The 23,954-nt window shown below is 43.6% G+C and overlaps 1 protein-coding gene across 1 annotated transcript in view; it reads left to right on the forward strand.

Moving 5' to 3' along the window:
* The first annotated feature begins 17,283 nt into the window (after positions 1-17,283).
* LOC141082670 (vomeronasal type-2 receptor 26-like) overlaps positions 17,284-23,954 on the forward strand; it is a 197,404-nt gene continuing 190,733 nt past the window's right edge. Inside the window, exon 1 of the mRNA XM_073566619.1 lies at positions 17,284-17,338. Coding sequence (XP_073422720.1) covers positions 17,284-17,338 — 55 coding nt within the window. The remainder of the gene's footprint in view (positions 17,339-23,954) is intronic.

Genomic DNA, 23,954 nt, shown 5'->3' on the forward strand with positions numbered 1-23,954 from the left:
TGTGTGGACTTTCTATCGTTTTTTTGGAGCTTCGCTCATGTTTTTCTTTTTCTCTATATATTGTAAGCTGCATATCAAAATTGTGCATGGAATATTTTCTGCAATTGCAGTGGAATTATCTTAGAAAACATAAGACAAAAAATATCATTGAAAACACTCCACATAATTATTATACAGAGATAAATTATCCTCTTAAATTTAGTTTTATATTTCTCAGTAAAATCTAAGTTTTTACATAGATATTGCAACAAACCGCATGGCCTAATTGGTAGTAATTCATATGAAATAGATTCAAATTAACGTTTCCCTACTAACAAGATAGAATAGTGAAAACCGCATCAATTTGTAAATTATGTGCTCAGCATATATGGAGATACTCCTCTTATACTCTAGAAAGAGTGCCACCAAAGTTTGTCAACCTTCTATTTTGTTTATATATTCATTGGAGGAATTCCCTATAGCGTATTCAGTCTGCACAAAAAAGACAAAAGGCACACTGAGGCAGTTGCCGATACTGCTATGTGCTTTGCACAATGCAAAGTCCCATTAGAAATGCAGACTGAAGCAAATAGTTACAGGTACTGCCGTTGCACTGCACATAATGCTACATTATATCACGGCTCACAACCAGACATATCAATCATATTATAAATGTCTCATAAATACATATTACCTGTTCCCAGCTCTTGCCACATAAAAGCCAAATGGCCCGCTAAAGATCCTAAACCCCCAACAACAGTTGTGCAGAAGAATGAATTTCATAGCCACTAAATGACAAGGTGAGATATGGCGTGCTGAATGATTAGCAACTGAAAAAAAATATATTTTTTTACTGAGCAATAGCTATGCACCCAGAACAATTTCCCCATCACTAAATGACAAGTTGGGATATGGCAGGCTGTGTCACGTCTAGCTACAGAAAAAATTGTTTTTTCTACTATGCAACAGTTGTGCAGACGGATGAATTTCATAGTCACTAAATGACCAAGTGAGATAGGGCCTGCTGAGTCACATTAGCAACTGCAATTTTTTTTTTTTTTTTACTGTGCAACAGATGAAATCACAGAACAATTTCGCCATCACTAAATTACAAGATGGGACATGGTGGGCTGTATCACGTTTAGCAGCTGAAAAAAAAGGTCTATTTCTGCATGGAGCAGAATAGAAGCTGTGCCCAACATACAGTCATGGCCAAAAGTTTTGAGAATGACACAAATATTAATTTTTACAAAGTCTACTGCTTCATTTTTTCTAATGGCAATTTGCATATACTCCAGAATGTTATAAAGAGTGATCAGCTTAACAGCAATTACTTGCAAAGTCAATATTTGCCTAGAAAATGAACTTTATCCCCCAAAACACATTTCAACATCATTGCAGCCCTGCCTTAAAAGGACCAGCTAACATCGTTTCAGTGATTGCTCCATTAACACAGGTGTGGGTGTTGATGAGGACAGGGCTGGAGATCAATCTGTCATGATTAAGTAAGAATGACACCACTGGACACTTTAAAAGGAGGCTGGTGCTTGGTATCATTGTTTCTCTTCTGTTAACCATGGTAATCTCTAAAGAAACACGTGCAGTCATCATTGCACTGCACAAAAATGGCCTAACAGGGAAGAGTATCGCAGCTAGAAAGATTGCACCTCAGTCAACAATCTATCGCATCATCAAGAACTTCAAGGAGAGAGGTTCCCTTGTTGCCAAAAAGGCTCCAGGGCGCCCAAGAAAGACCAGCAAGCGCCAGGACCGTCTCTTAAAAGTGTTTCAGCTGCGGGATCGGGCTACCAGCAGTGCAGAGCTTGCTCAGAAATGGCAGCAGGCAGGTGTGAGTGCATCTGCACGCACTGTGAGGCGAAGACTCTTGGAGCAAGGCCTGGTCTCAAGGAGGGCAGCAAAGAAGTCACTTCTCTCCAGGAAAAACATCATGGACAGACTGATATTCTGCAAGAGGTACAGGGAGTGGACTGCTGAGGACTGGGGTAAAGTCATTTTTTCTGATGAATCCCCTTTTCGATTGTTTGGGACATCTGGAAAACAGCTTATTCAGAGAAGACCAGGTGAGCGCTACCACCAGTCTTGTCTCATGCCAACTGTCAAGCATCCTGAAACCATTCATGTGTGGGGTGGCTTCTCAGCCAAGGAAATGGGCTCTCTCTCAGTCTTGCCTAAAAACACAGCCATGAATAAAGAATGGTACCAGAATGTCCTCCAAGAGCAACTTCTCCCAACCGTCCAAGAGCAGTTTGGCGATCAACAATGCCTTTTTCAATATGATGGAGCACCTTGCCATAAAGCAAAGGTGATAACTAAATGGCTCAGGGAACAAAACATAGAGATTTTGGGACCATGGCCTGGAAACTCCCCAGATCTTAATCCCATTGAGCACTTGTGGTCAATCATCAAGAGACGGGTGGACAAACAAAAACCTTCAAATTCAGACAAAATAAAAGCATTGATTTTGCAAGAATGGACTGCTATCAGTCAGGATTTGATCCAGAAGTTGATTGAGAGCATGCCAGGGAGAATTGCTGAGGTCCTGAAGAAGAAGGGTCAACACTGCAAATATTGACTTGCTGCATTATCTCATTCTAACTGTCAATATAACCTTTTGCTACTCATAATATGATTGCAATTATATTTCTGTATGTGATAAAAACATCTGACAAACACACATAAAAACCAGAGGCCAGCAGATCATGTAAAAATATAATATTTGTGTCATTCTCAAAACTTTTGGCCATGACTGTACTTCTATGAAATGTGCCCTGCAGTCTTTGTCTGTGGCCCTCAGTAATGGCAGAAAAAAATACTGCTGGATGGTCTATTTCACAGCCACACAGGAAACAAGCTATTTAACCCCTTAACGACCGCCGATACGCCTTTTAACGGTGGTAGTTAAGGGTACTAAAGCCACAGCGCCGTTAATTCACGGCGCTGTGATTTAAGTGAATAGCGCCCCCCAGTGTCGGATTTCCTCCGGGGTCTCGGCTGCCAGGGGTAGCCGAGACCCCAGAGAACATGAATCGGTCGGTTTTTACCGACCCCACTTTTGCGATCGCCGTTATTAACCCTATAACGGTGACCGCAAAAAAAAAAAAGCCGCAATTTTACATTTAATCTCTCTCTCCTCTGATGTGATCGCACGTCAGAGGAGAGAGAAATAGGGTCCCCGATCCCCCCCGGTACCTCTCCGTGGCCCTCCGTCCCCTCCCGGTGGTCCCATGTCCCACCGGCGTCCTCCGATGGGCGCCGCCATCTTGAAAATGGCGGGCGCGTGCGCAGTGCGCCCGCCGGGAATCTGCCGGCTCAGGCTGGCAGATTCCTTTCATTATTTTGATCACTATGATAATCGATCATAGTGATCAAAATAAAAAAAAAAGTACATACCCCCCCCCCCCGTTTATCACCCCCTTATATAGGCAAATATAATGAAATAAAGAAAATTTTTTTTTTTCAGTTTTCCATTAGGGCATTAGGGTTAGGGTTAGGGTTGGGCTAGGGTTAGGGCTAGGGTTAGGATTAGGGTTGGGCTAGGGTTAGGGCTAGGGTTAGGGCTAGGGTTAGGGTTAGGGTTGGGCTAGGGTTAGGGTTAGGGTTGGGCTAGGGTTAGGGTTGGGCTAGGGTTAGGGTTGGGCTAGGGTTAGGTTTGGGCTAGGGTTAGGGTTCGGCTAGGGTTAGGGCTAGTGTTAGGGTTAGGCTAGGGTTAGGGCTAGGGCTAGGGTTAGGGCTCGAGTCATGGCTAGGGTTAGAATTAGGGTTAGGGCGAACTAGGATTAGGGTTAGAATTAGGATTAGGGATTAGGGTTGGGATTAGGGTTAGGATTAGGGTTAGGGTTGTGTTGGGGTTAGGGTTGGAGCAAGAATTGAGGGGTTTCCACTATTTACGATCTTTGGGGGTCTAAAAATTGGGGCCTAAAAAATCACTTTTGTGGAAATAAAAAAGACTTTTTATTTTCACGGCTCTGCGTTTATAAACTTTTGTGAAGTGCTTGGGGGTTCAAAGTGCTCACCACACATCTAGATAAGTTCCTTAGGGGGTCTAATTTCCAAAATGGGGTCACTTGTGGGGGGTTTCCACTGTTTAGGCCCATCAGGGGCTCTGCAAACGCAACATGATGCCCGCAGACCATTCCATTAAAGTCTGCATTCCAAAATGGCACTCCTTCCCTTCAAGCTCTCCCATGCGCCCAAACAGTGGTTCCCCCCACATATGGGGTATCAGCGTGCTCAGGACAAATCGCACAACAACTGTGCGGGTATGATTTCTCTTGTTACCCTTGTAAAAAATAAAAATTTGGGGGTGAAAAGATCATTTTTGTGGAAATAAATAGATTTCTTATTTTCACGGCTCTACGTTATAAACTTCTGTGAAGCACTTGAAGGTTCAAAGTGCTCACCACACATCTAGATAAGTTCCTTAATTGGTCTAGTTTCCAAAATAGGGTCACTTGTTGGAGTTTTCCACTGTTTAGGCACATTAAGGGCTCTCCGAACGCAACATGGCATCCGATCTCAATTCCAGCCAATTCTGCGTTGAAAAAGTCAAACGGCGCTCCATCCCTTACGAGCTCTGCCGTGTGCTGAAAAAGTGGTTTACCCCCACATATGGGGTATCGGCGTATTCAGGAGAAATTGTACAACAAATTTTGTGGTTGATTTTCTCTTTTAACACTTGTGAAAATAAAAAAAATTGGTTCTGAAGTAAATTTTTTGCAAAAAAAAGTTAAATGTTAATTTTTTCCTTCCACATTGCTTTAGTTCCTGTGAAGCACTTAAAGGGTTAATAAACTTCTTGAATGTGGTTTTGAGCACCTTGAGGGGTCTAGTGTTTAGAATGGTGCCACTTTTGGGTATTTTCTGTCATGTACACCCCTCAAAATGACTTTAAATATGATGTAGTCCCTAAAAAAAATGGTTTTGTAAATGTTGTTGTAAAAATGAGAAATCGCTGGTCAACTTTTAACCCTTATAACTTCCTAACAAAAAAAATTTTGCTTCCAAAATTGTGCTGATGTAAAGTAGACATGTGGGAAATGTTATTTATTAAGAAATTTGTGTGACACATCTCTCTGATTTAAGGGCATAAAAATTTAAATTTTTAAAATTGCAAAATTTTCTAAATTTTCACCATATTTCCGTTTTTTTCATAAATAAACACAAGGCTTATCGAAGAAATTTTACCACTAACATGAAGTACAATATGTCACAAAAAACAATCTTAGAATCAGTGGGATCCATTAAAGCGTTCCAGAGTTATAACCTCATAAAGGGACAGTGGTCAGAATTGTAAAAATTGGCCTGGTCATTAAGCTGCAAACTGGCTCTGTCGCTAAGGGGTTAAACTATCTGAATTAGAATAACCGCCAAGCTAATTAGTTAAAATCTATCAGCACCCAGGCCAAGCGTTAGGCGCAGCCCCACTGCGCTTTTTACATTGTCAAAATGGTGCTAAAGCAAGATGTCTGCTCTTTATATAGAGAGATATGTGATTTCAGCAGCCAATGACACGATGTTGTGTCTAGACATTGTGGATGTTTCCTGCGCCGTGATTAGCCAGCTGCAATGTGTACAGATAAAGTTAGTAAAAAAATTTACAAGCAAGTCTCTACTCTGAGCTCTCCCCACCCCCTCCCCTCATCAAACACACGCCCCACACTCATGATACACCACCATTATCATAGCCAAAGTTTTCAAAATACTTGTGGCAACGCAAATATTTCCCCGCATTTTTTGCTGAATGTTACTGCTTTTTCCCCGATTATTTGAAAATTTGCTTTTGTTTTCGATCATGAAACCAGATATGCCATATTCATGCCAAATTTATTTTTTGGCGATTGATTTTCAAACATATTCGCTCATCTCTAGTGAGGTCTTACAGCTAAAATGAATTATGGTATGTGCACATATTGCGGATTTTCCTGTGGAATTTTCTGTGCAGATTCTGAATCTCTTGGAAGAAAACGCAGGTAAAAATTAGCGTGTTTTTGATGAGATATTTATGTGGATTTTTATGCTTTTTTTCATGTGAATTTGTATACTTATTTTATGCTATATAAAGATATATTATTTGACAAAAAAATAAAGAATTGTGATGTCAATTCCTAGTCCAACACAGAATAATGTTTACACACACAGATCTATCTATTTAGAGCATACAAACTCATTGCAGATCTTGTCCATGGTGAGATTTGAACCCAGAACCGCAAGGCTGTAGCACTAACCACTGAGCCACCGGTCTATCTAGATATCTATCTATCGATAAGTCTATCTATCTATAGGTATATCTGTCTATCTATAGAGCTATCTATCTATAGATAGATATATCTATAGATAGATGGATAGACAGATCTATAGATAGACAGATAGATAATAACAAGCCCAATGTTTAGTAATAAACATAATAAAATGGTACATAAAGACTTAAATAAAAACACACAAAATCTGCGTTAGGCCGGGGTCACAATTGTGAGAAATTCGCACAAGTCTCGCACCTCAGTACCCGGAACTGCCACCGGCACTTGGACCAGAGCTTTCGCTGAATAGAAATACATGCAGCTGCACACTCTGGTCCCGAATGCTGGGTATTGAGGTGCAAGACTCATACGAGTTTCTCGCAAGTGTGACCCTGACCTTAAACGCAATACCTGTTTAATTTAAAAAAATTGAAAAAAATGGTGTGCAATTTTCTGCACCACACAGGGAAAGCCGGTGACTGGGGGCCGATGTTTATAGCCTAGTAAGGGGTTAATACCCATGGATCTTCCCAGGCTATGAATATCAGCCCACAGCTGTATATTTAGCTTTTAGTGGCTATTAAAATAGGGGGAAGCCCCCCAAAATGATATGGGGCCCCTCTATAATAAATAGCCAGAAAAGGCTATGCAGACTGCTGTGGGCTAATATTAATAGCCAAGGAAGGGACCATGGATATGGCCCTCCCCCCGGCTACAAACACCAGCTCACAGCCACCTCAGAACTGGTGCATCTCTAAGATGCACCAATTCCGGCACTTAGCCTTTCTCTTCCCTCTGCCCTGTAGCGGTGGCATATGGGGTAATAGTTGGGGTTTGATGCCACCTTTGTATTGTAAGGTGACATCAAGCCCAGTTTAGTAATGGAGAGGCATCAATAAGATACCTACCCATTACAAATCCTATAGCTGGTAAAGGGTTAAATAAACACACAGCCAGAATAAAGTATTTTAATGTAATAAAACACTGCACAGTTTCCCATCTTTATTGTACTCCTAATTCCTGCGACGCCTTCGATCACCTGTAAAAAAATATAATAATAAACCAACAGTATATTCCCTGTTCCGACGCAATCTTTTTAATGACGAGTGTCCCACGATGATCTCCCCTATAGAACTGTCACATCTACAGGGCCTCCGGTGAAACACTGACAGGAGATAATGGCTCCTGTAGTCTTGTCACAGTTGGTTCACTGGCGTTCATTCTCTCACTTTACGGCACTGCTGCGTGAGAATTTTCCAACACAGCGGTGCCGCTGTCACGCTTGCGCCTTGGCTGAATGGTGCGAGCCGGGGGGTTGTGGCCCCACTGTGCCACAAACCAGACTACCCTGGAAGGGGCGTGACTACGGCAGCTACCTCGGTCTTCACTGGAGCCTCTGATGGTGAGGTCAGGCTTGTGTGGCAGGTAGCTGCCGGGTGCCACTCCAGGGTGGTGTCTGGCTGTGGCTGCTGGTCCCACTTGGGGACAAGTCACTTGGACAGGTGTGACTAACAGGCAGGCTGAGACACAGGGCAAGCAGGCAAGACTTGGTACACTGGCAGGCAGGCACGGCTTGGAGGCACGGCTTGGAGGCACTGGGCAAGCGGGCACGGCTTGGAGACACTGGGCAAGCGGGCACGGCTTGGAGACACTGGGCAAGCGGGAGTGGTATATGAGAGAACAGGTTTGGACCTGTTCACACAGGAGGTGCAGGTATGGATATAGGGAGGAAGGAGTGGAATAAGAAGGAACAGGTTTGGACCTGCAGGTAGGCAGAGCCGCAGGAGTGCGGAGTAGGCAGAGCCGCAGGAGTGCGGAGTAGGCAGAGCCGCAGGAGTGCGGAGTAGGCAGAGCCGCAGGAGTGCGGAGTAGGCAGAGCGGCTAGGGAGCCGTGCAGACAGAGCTGCAAGGGTGCAGACACACAGATAGGGAGGACACAAGGAAAGACACGGCAGAGAAGGAACCACAGACAAGGAGACAGACAGACAGAGGTAAGACTGAGTTCAGACAGAGACACAGGGACAAATACACAAGGACCAGGATATTCTGCCTCCTGCCAGGCGGACAGAGAACAGACAGGGCACTGGGAACAAGAATCAAGGGCCAGGATATTCTGCCTCCTGGCAGGCGGACAAGGTACAAAGCGAGACAAATAGTATTCCTCCAGAGAAGGAGATACACAGAACAGGGCCTGGCGTCCTCAGCAGCAAGATGCTAACTGAGTATAGACATTGCACAGGCAATGTTTCAGTGGGAGTGGCGAAACTAAATAGTCAAGGGCTCTAGGTGATTGGTCAGGGACATATTACACAGGTGCACCCTGACTGCATAAGAACCAGAGAGTTCAGGCGCCGCCCCCCTATACACACAGTCAGGAAACATGGAGAGCAGAGGCACAGAGCTGGCAACAGACAGAATTCACAGCATGGCTTGAAGCAGAAAGTAAGTTGGTGTGCGGGGGATGGGAGGCCATGCAGTGATGCCAGCAGGTTTGTTAGAGCCGCAAATGACAGCATGAACTCCACTGACCACTGACGGCAGAGTGATCCACTGACTGAGGATACCTGCCGCCATTGTATCACTGAAGCCACTGGAGAGCGGTCAGATCTGCCGATGTGAGAGCTCTCAATGGGAAATCGTCGTGGGACACTTGTTATTAAATGGATTATGTCAGAAAAGGGAGCATACTAATGGTTTATTATTTTACTTTTTTTTTTTACAGGTGATCGAGGGCGTCATGAATTATCTGTTTGGTAAGTATGTACTGCATGTACATATGTGATTTTTCTTCTTTACACTTGAGCACACTAGCCAGATTATGGGACTACTACTGTCCCATCATCGACAAGCTATCATTGTAGCAGGCATAGCTGGATGGGACTAGTAGCCTCATCAGACGATGCCTGCCCCGCAGACACACACACAGCCCCGCAGACACCCGCATACACACAGATACACAGACACCTGCACACAGACATGCACATATTCACTGCACACACACATAGTCTCCACCCACACACTCTTTCTCCTCCCAATCTGCAGCACTTCTCGCACGCAACTCTGCAGCAAAACGGCAGATCTTTTGCTGCGGATTTGCCTGACTCAATGGTAGTCAATGGATGCACAAATGCTGCAGATCCGCAAAAATAATTGACATGCTGCGGTAAATAAAACGCTGCATATCCTCGTGTATTTTTCCTCAGCATGTGCACAACAATTCTCAATTCCACATTGACTTACATTGTTAGTGCACGACACTGCGGATTTGTTAAAAAATGCTGCGGATATGCATCAAAATCTGCAACGTGTGCACATAGACTTATACTGCTCCCTTAACCACCAAATCCTCATTAAAACTTTAATTCCAAGCTGTAAATGCTGGTCCTGATACCTCATGCATGGTCCATGGCTGACTGCTCCTCTGCCAATTGCAAATTTTTACTGTCGGTCAATTGATGCCACTTTTCCTTGTGTCTGCCCGTAATTTTAGCTGTTTCGTCAACTTTTTTATGCTTTGGTTTTGCCTTCCATTGAATCTAATGAGGTTCTTCTACTTTCAATGAATGGAGGTCTGTTTGGTGAATCCGAACTTAACCAAACCTTGAAAAGTTCCCTTATCTCTAGCTACTAGTTCCCTTTAAGCCACTTTTTTTATTTTTTTTTATATTGCAAGCTCGTGTGTTATTTTCCATCTTATTTTATCATCATTTCATTTTTGGATATAATGTAGAAATAGTAATTTACTCTAAACATAAGCACAGCAAGGGAATATCACGGATGTATAAGGGGTAGAAGCCTGCATACAGATATCCCAGGGAAGACTTCTTGTCTTGCACATCACATTGTATGTGAAGCAATCAATAGATGGATACAAGGCAAACAGAAAGAAATATGAGATGGAAACCACTAATTTTGAAGAGGTTCATTCATTAGTCATCCTAAACCTTCCAAAGCCTCTGGCTGTAATTCTTCTCTTCTTCCTTTCAATGTCTTTATGTTCTAAAGACTTGAGATGCGAGCTCTCTGATAGTAACAGCGAGTCTCCGATGAGCTTTTCAAGGGATGGGGATGTTGTCATAGCTGGTATTCTACAAATCCTTCTGATGCATGATCGGATTATGGCGGACTTGACAGAGAGACCAAGTAGTGACAGCTGTCTATTGTAAGAAATGCAAAATTTATTTCACATTCTTGCAAATCATATGCAGATTAAATGAGAAATATTGAAATATAGGCAAATACCAGTTTGAAATGTTATTTCCAGGTTTCGTTAAGATGCAGGTTTTCTCAGTTTTGTGAGAATCTTGATAAAAAGCCATATAAACCGTATATAAAAAGTTTGCATTCTATTCACAACTTGCATGGAAAGTGAACCTATTGCTTCGCACCTACTGTTTTTCTTAGTGTATTTTTCACAGCCTTTATTTTTTGCAAAAACGCCTCAGTCAAATGTTACTTTTGCCTGTACAAAATTGCAGCTTTTTTTTCCTGCTAATTTTATTTTTTTCAGGTGATGCAACAAAACATGCACTAGTAATCTGCGCTGATTGCACTGTTTTGTTTATGTTCTACTATTTTATTAATTTACTCTTTTTTGTGTGTTTCTGGTGCATATTTAAATTAGGGTTTCTTTTTATGTGGTTTTTAATGGGATTCTACCCTAAAAAATGTTGTTATATAGATTTTTTAGGCTCCCCATAGAAGCATATGAGGAAAAATTGCACAACAAATGCACAGCTTATCAGCGCCTATAAACGCCCAGTGGGAATTAATTTTCTGCTTTAACTGTTGAAAGAGGCAGATTTTCTGTGCAAGAGAAAAATAGTGCAGCTTTTACTCACAAATTGACAATGACTGTTGAAACCAAGCACTGGCTCTCGCTGCAGCCTTGGCATGGCCTTGCAGGTCGGTGCACCTCACCATCTTCTTGTTTTCCATCTATGCCACCATTTTTGATGTCGCACAGATCATGTTGCAACAGCTCTGACAGATAGAATACCAGACCAGGGATGATGGAAGAAAGAGATTTGCAAACCTCCTGTCTAGCTGCCAAGTATCACAGACCTGGACGCTGGACTGGAGTCTCACTAATCGCTCTGCTCATCTCATTGTCTTTGTCGGAGTGTAGAATTAGTAGATAAGGCAGAAATTGACTCAATTTGGGGCTATCACTCAGGCTATGTGCCCACGTATGCAGAACATTTCTGCATGAAAACCGGACTCCTTCCCAGAAAACGCACATTTTTTTTCCGCCTGTCCCCAGACACATAAAAAATAGCTAAAAACGCGGACTTTTCCGTAAAATTAATGAACAGGCTGCGTTTTTTACCACAAAGAGTTTTTTCGCAAAAAAAAAAAATGCATCAATATGCACAAAAAGTGCAAAATGCATTAAAATGAATGGTATGCTTCTTTTGAGCGATTTTAAGCGTTTTTGCTGGTAAAAGTGCTTAAAAAACGTGAAAAAAATGCTTACGTGGGCACAGAGCCTCACAAGGACTGTTCCAAACTCTGAGGATTAGTTGGATAAATGTTAGGCATTATTCGTAAATTGCAATATAAACCTTGAGCACGAATCCTCCATTAGATAGATTACGAGTAGAGTTGAGTGACTTTGGTCGGATCGGGTTTCATGAAACAAAATTTGTTTCAGACAAAACTGGTCCGACTAGGGCAAAAAAAAGTCGGAGTTTCGTCCGAAACCCGACCCCAATGCAAGTCAATGGGGAATAAAAGTCGGCATTGAGTGCATGAATGTCATCTGCTCAATGCCATCTTTTATTCCCCATTGACTTGCATTGGGGTCGGGTTTCAGATGAAACTCCGACTTTTTTTCATAGAATCATAGAATCATAGAATCATAGAGTTGGAAGGGACCTCCTGGGCCATCTGGTCCAACCCCCTGCTCAAAGCAGGATTCGCTAAATCATCCCAGTCAGATGTCTGTCCAGCCTCTGTTTGAAGACTTCCATTGAAGGAGAACTCACCACTTCTCGTGGCAGCCTGTTCCACTCATTGATCACTCTGTCAAAAAGTTTTTTCTAATATCTAATCTGTGTCTCCTCCCATTCAGTTTCATCCCATTGCTTCTAGTCTTTCCTTGTGCAAATGAGAATAAAGTTGATCCTTCTACAATGTGACAGCCCTTTAGATATTTGTAGACAGCTATTAAGTCTCCTCTCAGTCTTCTCTTTTGCAAATTAAACATTCCCAAATCCTGCAACCTTTCCTCATAAGACAGGGTTTGCAGACCGGTCACCATTCTGGTCGCTCTTTTCTGAACTTGCTCCAGTTTGTTGATGTCTTTTTTAAAATGTGGTGCCCAAAACTGGACACAATATTCCAGATGAGGTCTGACCAAAGAGGAGTAGAGGGAAATAATGACTTCACGTGATCTAGACTGTATGCTTCTGTTAATACATCCTAGAATTGCATTTGCCTTTTTTGCTGCTGCATCACACTGTTGACTCATATTCAGTCTGTGATCTATTAGTATACCCAAGTCTTTTTCACATGTGCTGTCACTTAGCCCTATTCCTCCCATTCTGTATATGCTTTTTTCATTTTTATTGCCCAGATGTAGTACTTTGCATTTCTCCCTGTTAAAAACCATTCTGTTAGTTGCTGCCCACTTCTCCAGTTTATTTATATCTTTTTGAATCCTCTCTCTCTTCTCTAGTATTAGCTATCCCTCCTAGCTTTGTGTCATCAGCAAATATAATCAGTTTACCCTCAATTCCTTCATCTAAATCGTTGATAAAGATGTTGAACAATACAGGGCCCAGGACAGAGCCCTGTGGTACCCCACTTGAGACATTCTTCCACCTGGTTGTGCAGCCATTTACGACCACTCTTTGGGTCCGATCACTAAGCCAGTTAAGAATCCACCTAACAGTTGCCTTGTCCATTCCATACTTAGTCATTCTTTCAATAAGGATTGTATGAGAGACTTTGTCAAATGCTTTGCTGAAGTCAAGATATACTATATCTACAGCATTTCCTTGATCCACCCAATCAGTGATTCTGTCATAGAAGGAAATTAAGTTAGTCTGACAAGACTTATTAGTTACAAATCCATGCTGACTCTGTTTAATCACTTCATTCTTATCCAGGTACTGACATACATGTTGTTTAATAATTTGTTCAAAGATCTTTCCTGGTATAGAAGTCAGACTCACCGGCCTATAGTTGCCTGGGTCCACTTTCTTCCCCTTTTTGAAGATAGGAACAACATTTGCTCTTCTCCAGTCTTCTGGCACTTCTCCTGTTCTCCAAGAATTTTCAAAGATTATGGAGAGGGGTTCAAAAATTTCTTCTGCTATCTCCTTCAGTACTCTGGGGTGTAATTCATCTGGACCTGGAGACTTGAATTCATTTAGGTTAGCTAAGTGTTTCCTCACTATCTTTCCGTCTATAGATATCATGGATTATTCTATTCCCTTAATAGGACAGTGAAGAACAGTTGATGCTACATTTCCTTTCTGAGAGAAAACAGATGCAAAATAGGAATTTAAAAGTTCAGCCTTCTCAACATCCTGTCTTACCATTTCATCATTTTCATCCTGTAAAAATCCTATAGCATCTTTGACTTTTCATTTACTTTTGACATATCCCCAAAATCCTTTATTATTGCTTTTGACATCTCTTGCAAGCCTCAATTCATTTTCAGCTTTAGTTAATATGATTTGTGCCCTGCAGGTTCTGCAGACAGCATTATATTCTTCTTTAGATATGCCTCCCTCTTTCCATTTTATAAACATTTTTTTCTTCCTTTTTAGCATGTGCTTAAGTTCTGTGTTCATCCATCCTGGTTTCCTTAATTGCTTCCTATTCTTCCCTCTTTTCGGAATTGTTAACAATTGTGCTTTGAGAATTTAAAGTCGGACCAGTTTCATCTGAAACAAATTTTGTTTCATGAAACCCGATACGATCAAAGTCGCTCAACTCTAATTATGAGCTAATTATCTGGTGAAGACTCCATGCCAAGTTAGAAATGCATTATGGTTTGCATTGTAGTTTACGAATAAAAAATTAAATTTTTATAAAACTAATCCACAAAGTTTGGTATAGTTCTTGTGAGGGACAGATCTGAATCAGGTCAATTTCTTTTTGATCTATTCATATCTTAGGTGAGCAAGTGGAACCTCAAATCGGAACCCGAGCTGAAGTCATCACATGTGATTTTTGCAATCTTTCAAAAAGGAAAAAAAAAACACAAACAGTAAGTATGATTCCAAAATGATGGGTCTAATAAAAAAAACCACATCCCAAGTCTCACACAAGAAAGCCCTTCTATTTTTTTTTTTTAAATACTCAATACCTCCTACCAAATGTTCGCTCCTGGTTTTAAGGTCCCAAATCTGCTGAACCATTTAGGCAAATTATTGGGTGGACTGGGCATGATGACCTAGTTATAAAGCTGCATGATGTGTCTAATAGGTCATGATTCTAATCTCCACAGAACATCATATAAATACTTGAAGCATTTCTTGGCTTTCATTTATGCCATTGAAGAGATCAACAACCGCACTGATATTCTTTCCAATATAACTTTGGGCTTTCATATCTATGACTCTTGTACGAGTGAAAGTCTGGCTGTGAAAAGTGTCTTGAACATAATTTCAGGAACTGAAGAACCTATGCCAAACTTTATCTGTGAGAAAAGTCAAAAGACAATCGCTGTGGTTGGACACTTGCTGTCATCGAGCACCTACACTATAGCACGATTGATTCAGCTCTATGGATATCCTCAGGTAGGATGCCATTGTGATTTTATCATTACTAAAAGGGCAGGAGACTCTTGCTGCTCAAAAACAGGCAGAATGACTTAGAAAATAGCTCCATGTGTGAAAACATACTTTGAAAAGACCGGCAGTGACTACATCTTGGATGACTAGTCTCCTTACCCCAATAGAGGTCAATCCATATTTATACATGGGCAGTGACATGTTTATCTAGTAATTGTAGTTGTGAGAAGCTACTAGGGATGTACCAAGAAGTAGTCATCTGAGGCACATAGACCCCAACCAGGTTTTCTCTAAAATGCTACAGCATTTCGTAATTACACATACAAGGTTGTAATAACACAGCTAGTGTCTGATTCATGCTGCCTGTGGTTCTTGGATCTCATTATGTATTTCCTTTAAATTTATTAAAATGCATTTTAAGCCACTAAAAATATAAGAGAGATCTAAGAATGCTTTGAATTAATACATTGCTGATCTTCCACTGTACGTATTCCAATACCGCCGGAGGCACCTGCCGGTCTTCTTGTTTGATGCAGACTGCTGTATTCAATCTCTGACAACAACACTAACCAATGTGTCCACAATGTGGCTAGCAAGTTTTCCAGCAGTTACATGTCCATCTAGACAAAACGCGAAGGGCAAAGAAAGGCTCTGCTGTTTGCTTGGTCCAGACAAACATGTGTCTGCACACATAAAGCAGCAGTGTGCCCTTTTTTCCTCATCCCCCTGTGTATAACAAGGATTTCTGCTAAATGGAATATTTTTTAAAGATGGAATAATAAAATGGATTTTTTGTTGCTAAGTAGGAAGAATCCGCTGGAATTATTTGTTGTTTCCTGTGGCTATTGCAATTTTTACAGAGTCTCACAATTCTTGGGTCCTTTAGCAGCCAAATGGTGTATGGATTACACTCTTTGTCACGGCCATGTGCTCCTAAAAGTGTAATGCCTGATGCTTCCAAGAATTGATGCACCACAGTTACATGCTCCTAAAAAAAGCATTCAGCAACATTCTGCTCAATACAGATCAACCTTGTGTGCTTCGAGAGAAATGTCCCCAAAGAAGCTCAAAAATCTCCTTATGACAAATACAAAGATATTGAGGGACCCTTCTAGGTTACTATAAATGGTATTTTACGTTCCCAACAAGTAATGAGCGAATTTGTTGAGAAAACAATCGCCAAACATAAATTCAGCACAAATATGGCACATTCGGATTCGTGATCCGAAACACACACATAGTTTTATGAAATCGGTAAAATTTGTGACATTCGGTATAAAGTGTGGGAAAATATCTGCGTTGCCATAAAAGTATTTTCAGAACTTTTGCAACCATTATGGTGGTGTATGAGTATTTTGCATGTGCTTGATTAGGAGAGGGGTTCTTGTAAACTTTTTTCTTTTCCTAACTTTATGTGTGTGGAGCTCCCAGCGGGTCCTGGGGGTACTCGGTACCGGGCCCATCGACTTCCATGGGGGACGGTGTCACGGCGGTGGCAACCCGGTCCGTGGCCCAGAGGCGTCCAGTAATAAAATAGGGGAAAGTTGTGTGGTATTTTTGTGGTAAAAATAAAGATAATGTTTATAGATGGTGAAATACGTGATGCCACCTGTGGTATTCTAGTCAGAGGTGACCAGTGCTGCGGTGTTGTTCCTCTCTGGGATGGATGTTGGGTGCAGCTTTGATGTTGTAGCCCTCCACAGGTAGGGCTGTAGCCCAGGGCAAAGATGTTAAATAAATAGTAAAAGTGGCTGTAAACGTTGGGGTGCAGATAAATGAGAGAAAGACACAGAGAGGTGCAGTTTCTTTACCTTTTACTGGTAATAGGTTGCAGTCCGGAGAACCACATACAGGTGATGGAATGAGTCCGGCTCGCCTGGAGGCATTCAGGGGATCCACCTTGCCAGGTGGGGATTTAGGACCTTCCTTTGTGCGCTTTGCGTGTGGGTCTCCGCTGTATATAACTATGCTGCGACCCTCTATTCGTGATGGTTTAACTAACCTGTACAGCTGTCAGCGTGAGCCTATTCCACGGGTAATAATAATAATCTTTATATAGCACTAACATATTCCGCAGCGCTTTACAGATTGCACACATTGTCATCACTGTCCCCGATGGGGCTCACAATCTAAATTCCCTATCAGTATGTCTTTGGAATGTGGGAGGAAACCGGAGTACCCAGAGGAAACCCACACATACACAGGGAGAACATACAAACTCCTTGCAGATGTTGTCCTTGGTGGGATTCGAACCCAGGACTCCAGCGCTGCAAGGCTGCAGTGCTATCCACTGAGCAACCATGCCGTTCTCTTCACTGTCGGCCCCGGGCTCCTTCTCCGCTGCCGTGTCCTCAGGTAATCAATGTGCACAGGAATTTACAATCCCCTGTACTTTCAGATTCGGCTATCAGGACTTACAGCTCCTGTGAGCCTAGGACTCTGATGTCCCTTTTCTCTTTGTTAGCGCTTCACTCAGGGGTCTGCTATATGCAGTATTTTAGCTTCCCTAGAGTCTCTTAGTCTCTGCTCTTGTACTTTCCCTCTTCACAGATCAGCTCTGCCTATCGAGCTCCTCTTAGATTAGCTCCCTGTCTTCATCTGACAGGATCTTCCAGAAAGATCTCTTTTCCTCACCTCCTCACGTTGTAACTGTCATTATTTCTCTTCACAGCTCACAGCTGCTTCGTTTCCATGACAACCCCCTCAGCTGATTTCTAGATGACTCACCAACCCCCTCTGCTGGCCAGAATTTATAAGGCATCTTCCTTTTCTGACCTGCAGCAGGAAATTGTGATTTAATCTATGCTGCCAGGCATGGGGTCCCTTTCTGCCTCCAAGCATGACTTTACCCATTAGAGAGAGGTAATGTCACTGTGATAACCGGACTCTGGGGTGTCACATGTGCACTTTGAGGTTAGTCAATCAGGACGCAGGAAGCATCCACAATGTCAGGACACAATTGCTTGTGTCATTGGCTGCTGAAATCACATATCCCTCTCCATATAAAGCGCAGACATCTTGTTTTAGCGCCATTTTGACACTGTAACAGTGAAGAAAGGCTGCTTCTGACGCTGGCAGTCTTAACAGCAAGATTTTATCTAGTTAGCTAGGTGGTTGTATATCAATCAGAATGTTAAGCTTTCCAGTGTCCAGTTTGGCTGTGAAATTGACCTTCCAGCAAATTTTTTTTGCCATTACTGAGATCAACAGACAAAGCCAGCAGGGCACATGTCCTACAAGTGTGTTGTGAGCTACTTCTATAGTGCTTCATGCACAAGTATAGCATTCTAAACCTTATTTCTTCACTGGTTAATTGAGAAACAGCCTACTGTATCATTGTCATTTAGTGCTGTGGTGACATTGTTCTGTTATTTGAGCTGTTGTATATGAAGAAATATGTTTTGGTGCATTTTCTAGCATTATTCAGAATGCAATATCTAACCTTGTTATTTAGTGGCAGTAAGGCTATGTTCACACATGGCTTTTTTTTCACATTTTTGCGGCTTTTTTAACCGCGCAATTTTGCCGCGAAAACGCGAAAATAAGCATCCCATGCATTCCTATGGGATTCCGCAATGCTGTGCTAATGCTGCGGTTTTTACCATGGCGGAATCGCTTCGAGGTAAAAAACGCAGCATGCACATTAATTTAGGGGAATCGCGGCAATCCCGTACCCATAGGAATGCATTGTTCTGCTTACTTTCCGCATGTGGCTGTGCACGCCATGTGAAAAGTAAGCAGAACATTTGCGTATGGTACCCACGGTCCGGAGGAGAGGAGACTGTCCTCCGGGCTGTGGCTACCATATCCCTGTAAAAAATAGAATTTAAAATAAAAAATATTGTTATTTTCACCTTCCGACGTCCCGCTCAGCCTTCCTGCCTCTCTCCACGCTCCCGGTCCCAGTAATCCTTTGCGAGCAATGACGTCCGTTCTCATGGGATCGCGGAGTCTCGCGGTAATTTGCGCAACGTCATCGCGAATGACCGCGAGATGTCGCGATCCCGCGAGAACGTCATCGCGGTAATTCTCACAAAGGATTACTGGGACCAGGAGCGTGGAGAGAGGCGGGAAGGCTGCGCGGGACGCCGGAAGGTAAGAATAACAATATATTTTTTTTAAATTATTTTTTACATCCTATCTTTTACTATTGATGCCGCATAGGCAGCCTCAATAGTAAAAAGTTAGTCACACTCGTCAAACACTACAGATCGCTTGGAAAACGCTAGCAATTCTGCAAGCTAATAACGCTTGCAAAATGCTAGTTTTTCCGCGGGAAAATTTTGGGAATTTAAAATGCGATTTTCCCGCGGAATGGAATTCAGAATTCTCGCAGTAATTTCCGCGAGAGTTCCGCTACATGTGAACATAGCCTTAAATTCAACAGTGTGCATAGCTCATGCACATTAAAAAATATATTTGTTGCTAAATGTCATACAACCCGCCATATCCACTATTGTCATTTTATGGTGGTGATATGAAACTGTTTGCAGACCTAAGGCTAGTTTCAGACTAGCGTTTTTTGCCAGCAGCGCACGCCGCCGCTAAGCCCCGCTCCCTGCCCGCCCCCTCCGGTCATCTCCGCCTAGTATCGCACACGGCTGCATGCGATCTGATCTGCACACCCTATCTTTATCATAGGGTGCGCAGACCATGCGCTGACCGTGCGCTAGTAGAATTTTGCATGCGCTGCGCCCTTTTGATGGTGCACGGCTGTGCACCGAATGCACCATGTTGCATTTTGGTGCACTCGGACCACCGTCAAAAGGGCGCAGCGCACGCAAAATTCTACTAGCACATGGTCAGCGCACGGTCTGCGCACCCTATGCTAAATATAGGGTGTGCAGATCGCATGCAGCCGTGTGCGATACTAGGCGGAGATGACTGGAGGGGGCGGGCAGGGGGCGGGGCTTAGCGGCGACGTGCACTGCTGGCCAAAAACGCTAGTCTGAAACTAGCCTAATGCACATTAAAAAAATTATCATTTTTTTCTTTTGCTAAATGTATTACAGCCTGCTATATCTGACGTTTTCATGTACTGTCATTGAAATTATTCTGTGTGCAGAGCTGTTGCACCTTAAAATTAATTAATTTTATTTTTTTTACAAATGTGATACAGCAGCCGAGATCTGTGATTGAAATTGTTTTGAGTGTATGTTCTAGAATATGTGCATCCTTTCTCACGGCCATCTTTTATGCCTAGCTTGAGATGCACATCTCTTACGCCTGTCTTCTGGCGAGCACCAAACACATTCTGGTAATTGGTGTTGGGCAAATGAGCAATCATTGTAGGCTGGATCCTGGATCTCGTACCTCCTATAGATGCCCTGTTATTAATCCTGTTGTCCGATCCTATTCCCGCTGTTATCATGGCCCTTTCCCTGACCAATTCATGTAACGACACGTCGGCCATATTTGTGCCGCAAACCTGCACCTTACCAGCAGCAACTGTAGGAAAGAGCACGTTCCAATGCCACGAGCAATCTTCTAGATTTTACAGGCCTCATTCACACTAAATATATTTTTTTTATGTTACTAACGTGATACAAAAGAGGAGATCTCAGTTTGAAATGATTAATTATTATTATTATTGAGCCTATCTTCTTGATTATGTGCATCTCTGGCATCCAATTTCTCATCGCCATCGTTTATACCTAGCTTGAGATGCGCATCTGTTACCCCTATCTTCTGATGAGCACCAAACACTCTCTTATAATTGTGTTGGGTAAATGAATAATCATTGTAGGCTGGATCTTGGATCTCGTACCTCCCATAGCCGCCCTGTTATTGATCCTGTTGTCTGTTCCAATTCCCGCCATCATCATGGCCCTTTTGCTCATCAGTTCATGCAGTGAAATGTTGGCTGTATTTTTCCAGCAAACCTGCAACTTACCAGCAGCAACTGTAGGAAAGAAGATGTTCCAATGCCACAATCTTCTAGATTATACAGGCCTCATCCACACTAATTTTTTATGTTACTAATAGTGTTGAGCTTTCCGATATCGCAAGTATCGGGTATCGGCCGATATTAGCTGTATCGGAATTCCGATACTAACTTCCGATACTTTTTTCATATCGGATACTGGAATCGGAAGTTCCCATAATGCTATCAGCCCGCTCGCTTTGATTCAGCCAATGGGAATCCTCTGAAGTGTGGGCACATCCTGTTAGGCATGTAGGCATGTTAACTATTGGCATGGCTGTGATTGGCTGCTGAAATGATGTCATGATGCACTATAAAAGCCACTGCCGCCGCCATTTCTGGTCACTCTGCTGTGAATTCAGTTAGGGACAGACTGCTGTTGAAGACTATGAGGAACAGTTAGAAATAGCGATCATCAAACATATCTATTGCTATAGAAGAACCTCTGGCACTGTTGTCCGGAGACCCAGTGACATTCCACCCACAGCACCACTTTCCCAGTCATCCTCACACTCCCAGGCCACTCTACAGCCATCGGTAGCACAGGCATGGGAGAAAAGGCGGCCATACTCGGCAAACCATCCCCAAGCACAGGCTCGGAATGCTGGCATTGCCAAACTACTGGCCCTTGAAATGCTCTCATTCAGGCTGGTGGAGAATGACACCTTCCGGAACTTCATGGCATTGGCAGTCCCACAATACACCGTGCCCAGCCGCTTTTATTTCAGCAGGCAAGCCGTCCCTGCCCTGCAAAAATATGTGGAGGGAAAAATAAAACATGCGCTACTAAACGCCATCAGTAACAAGGTCCACCTGACCACCGATGCGTCATTGGGTCAATGTTGTGGAGCTGGGTACAGATCTTGAGAGTGGCGCTGTACATGTTCTGCCAACTCCACGGATTGCAGGAATCCAGTCTGTACACATTGACTCCTCCTCCTACTCCAGTTCCTCTGAAACAGCGCAGCAGGAGCCTGTTACGACCGATATGAGCACAGCCGTGGCCAAACGTCAACAGGCCGTACTGAAATTAATTTCATTGGGGAATCGAAGCCACACAGCGCAGGAGCTCTGGAATGCCATCAAACAGGAGAGCGACGTGTGGTTTCTGCCAGCGAATCTCCAGCCGGGCTTGGTAGTTTGTGACAATGGCCGAAATCTGGTGGCAGCTCTTGGCCTTGGCAACCTCACTCACATCCCATGTCTGGCACATGTGCTCAACTTGGTCGTGCAGAGCTTTCTGAGGGACTATTCGGATCTTGATGTACTGCTGCACAAGGTCCGCAGAGAGTGCGCTCACTTGCGGCGTTCCAGCACGGCAAGATTGCGCCTTGCTGCTCTGCAGCGCCGATTACGCCTTCCGGAACATCGCATCATATGTGACCTACCCACCAGGTGGAATTCAACGTTACATATGTTGGAGCGGTTGTGTGAGCAGCAGGCAACAGTCATGAAGTACCAGCTGCATCAGGTGCAAACAAGTCGCAATGTGCGCCGGTCACACTTCAGCACCACTGAGTGGGCCTCTATGAAGGACATCTGCTTCGTTTTGCGTGCCTTCGATGATTCCACACAGATGGCGAGTGCAGATGATGCACTAGTCAGCATGACTGTCCCCCTTATCTGCATGCTTCAAAAAACACTGCAAGCACTAAGGGATGAGGTTTTGGAAGAGGTGGAGGATGAGGAGTCCCAAATGCCATCTGCTTCTGGACAGTCTGCGCTACGTGCTTCCTCACAAAGGCCTAGGCAGGGGACACTTTGTGAGGAGGATGAGGAGGAGTCGATGGAGGAGGAAGACATCTCTCAACAGGAGGGAGGTACACACAGCTGTTGTCAGTATGTACAGCGAGGGTGGGGTGATGCAGAGCAGGCAGAGATCACACCTCAAGCAGGGGACAGCGGTTCTTTGGCAGTTGGGAGTCTGCAGCACATGGTTGACTTCCTGCTGCAGTGCCTGAGAAACGACCGCCGCATCGCCCACATTCTCTACACGGCTGATTATTGAGTGTACACCCTCCTAGATCCTCGCTACCGGGACAACTTGCAAACCCTCATACCAACGTTGAACTGGGAGCGTAAACTGCGGGAGTACCAAGACACACTGGTGCAGTCCATCATGTTTTCCATTCCACCCGACAGCAGTGGTGCTAGTGCTTTACAAAACACCTCTGTGCGTCGACCCAGTGGAGGAAACTCGGCACAAAGAGGGAGCAGAGGCAACGCCTCAGCACAAGGCAAGACCACTATGGCCCAAATGTGGCAAAGTTTTGTGTGTCCGCCACAATTGTCTACACCATCACTGACGGCTCCAGTCAGCAGGAGGCAACGTTTCCGTCAGATGGTGACAGACTACATGTCTTTCCCTGTGAGTGTACTCCCAGATGGCTCTTCCCCCTTCAAGTTTTGGGTCTCTAAGCTGGATACTTGGCCAGAGTTTAGCCAGTATGCATTGGAGGTGCTGGCTTGCCCTGCTGCCAGTGTATTATCGGAACGCGTCTTTAGTGCCGCAGGTGGTGTACTAACAGACCGTCGCACGCGACTTTCTTCCGATAACGTCGACCGGCTTACTTTTCAGAAAATGAACAAGGACTGGATCTCCCCAGAATTTGCCAGTCCTCTTACCGAGTAAATAATTGGTTGGCAACTGTATCCAGGTCTCCTGTTGTGTTCATGTTTCTACCACCTGAACTATAATCCCTGGGCTTCAACACAGCCAGTTGTTGCTCAGATGTGTCGTCTGCACAGAGAAAAACACTAGCTCCTGTGTTACTGGGGTTCAGTAACGCCAGCTGCTCCCCTGCTGTGTGGACGGCAAAGTCTCCTGCTCCATCCACATTCAAACTACTACTGATTTTTAACCCTGCTCCACTTAGGCCTCTGGCTCCACTGTCTCTAGTATTTCCCCTGGCCTCCAACCCCGCCAGTGACAGCTCTTAAGTGGCGTCTGCATAATCCACACTTGTTCCAGTGTTACTTGGCCTCAGTCACGTCAGTTGATCTCCTGATGTGTGTCCGGCAAGGTCTTCTGCTCTGTCCACATTCCCA

Source organism: Dendrobates tinctorius, unplaced genomic scaffold, assembly GCF_039654945.1.
Source record: "Dendrobates tinctorius isolate UK_male_01 unplaced genomic scaffold, ASM3965494v1 ptg000019l, whole genome shotgun sequence".
Classification (NCBI taxonomy): Eukaryota; Metazoa; Chordata; class Amphibia; order Anura; family Dendrobatidae; genus Dendrobates; species Dendrobates tinctorius.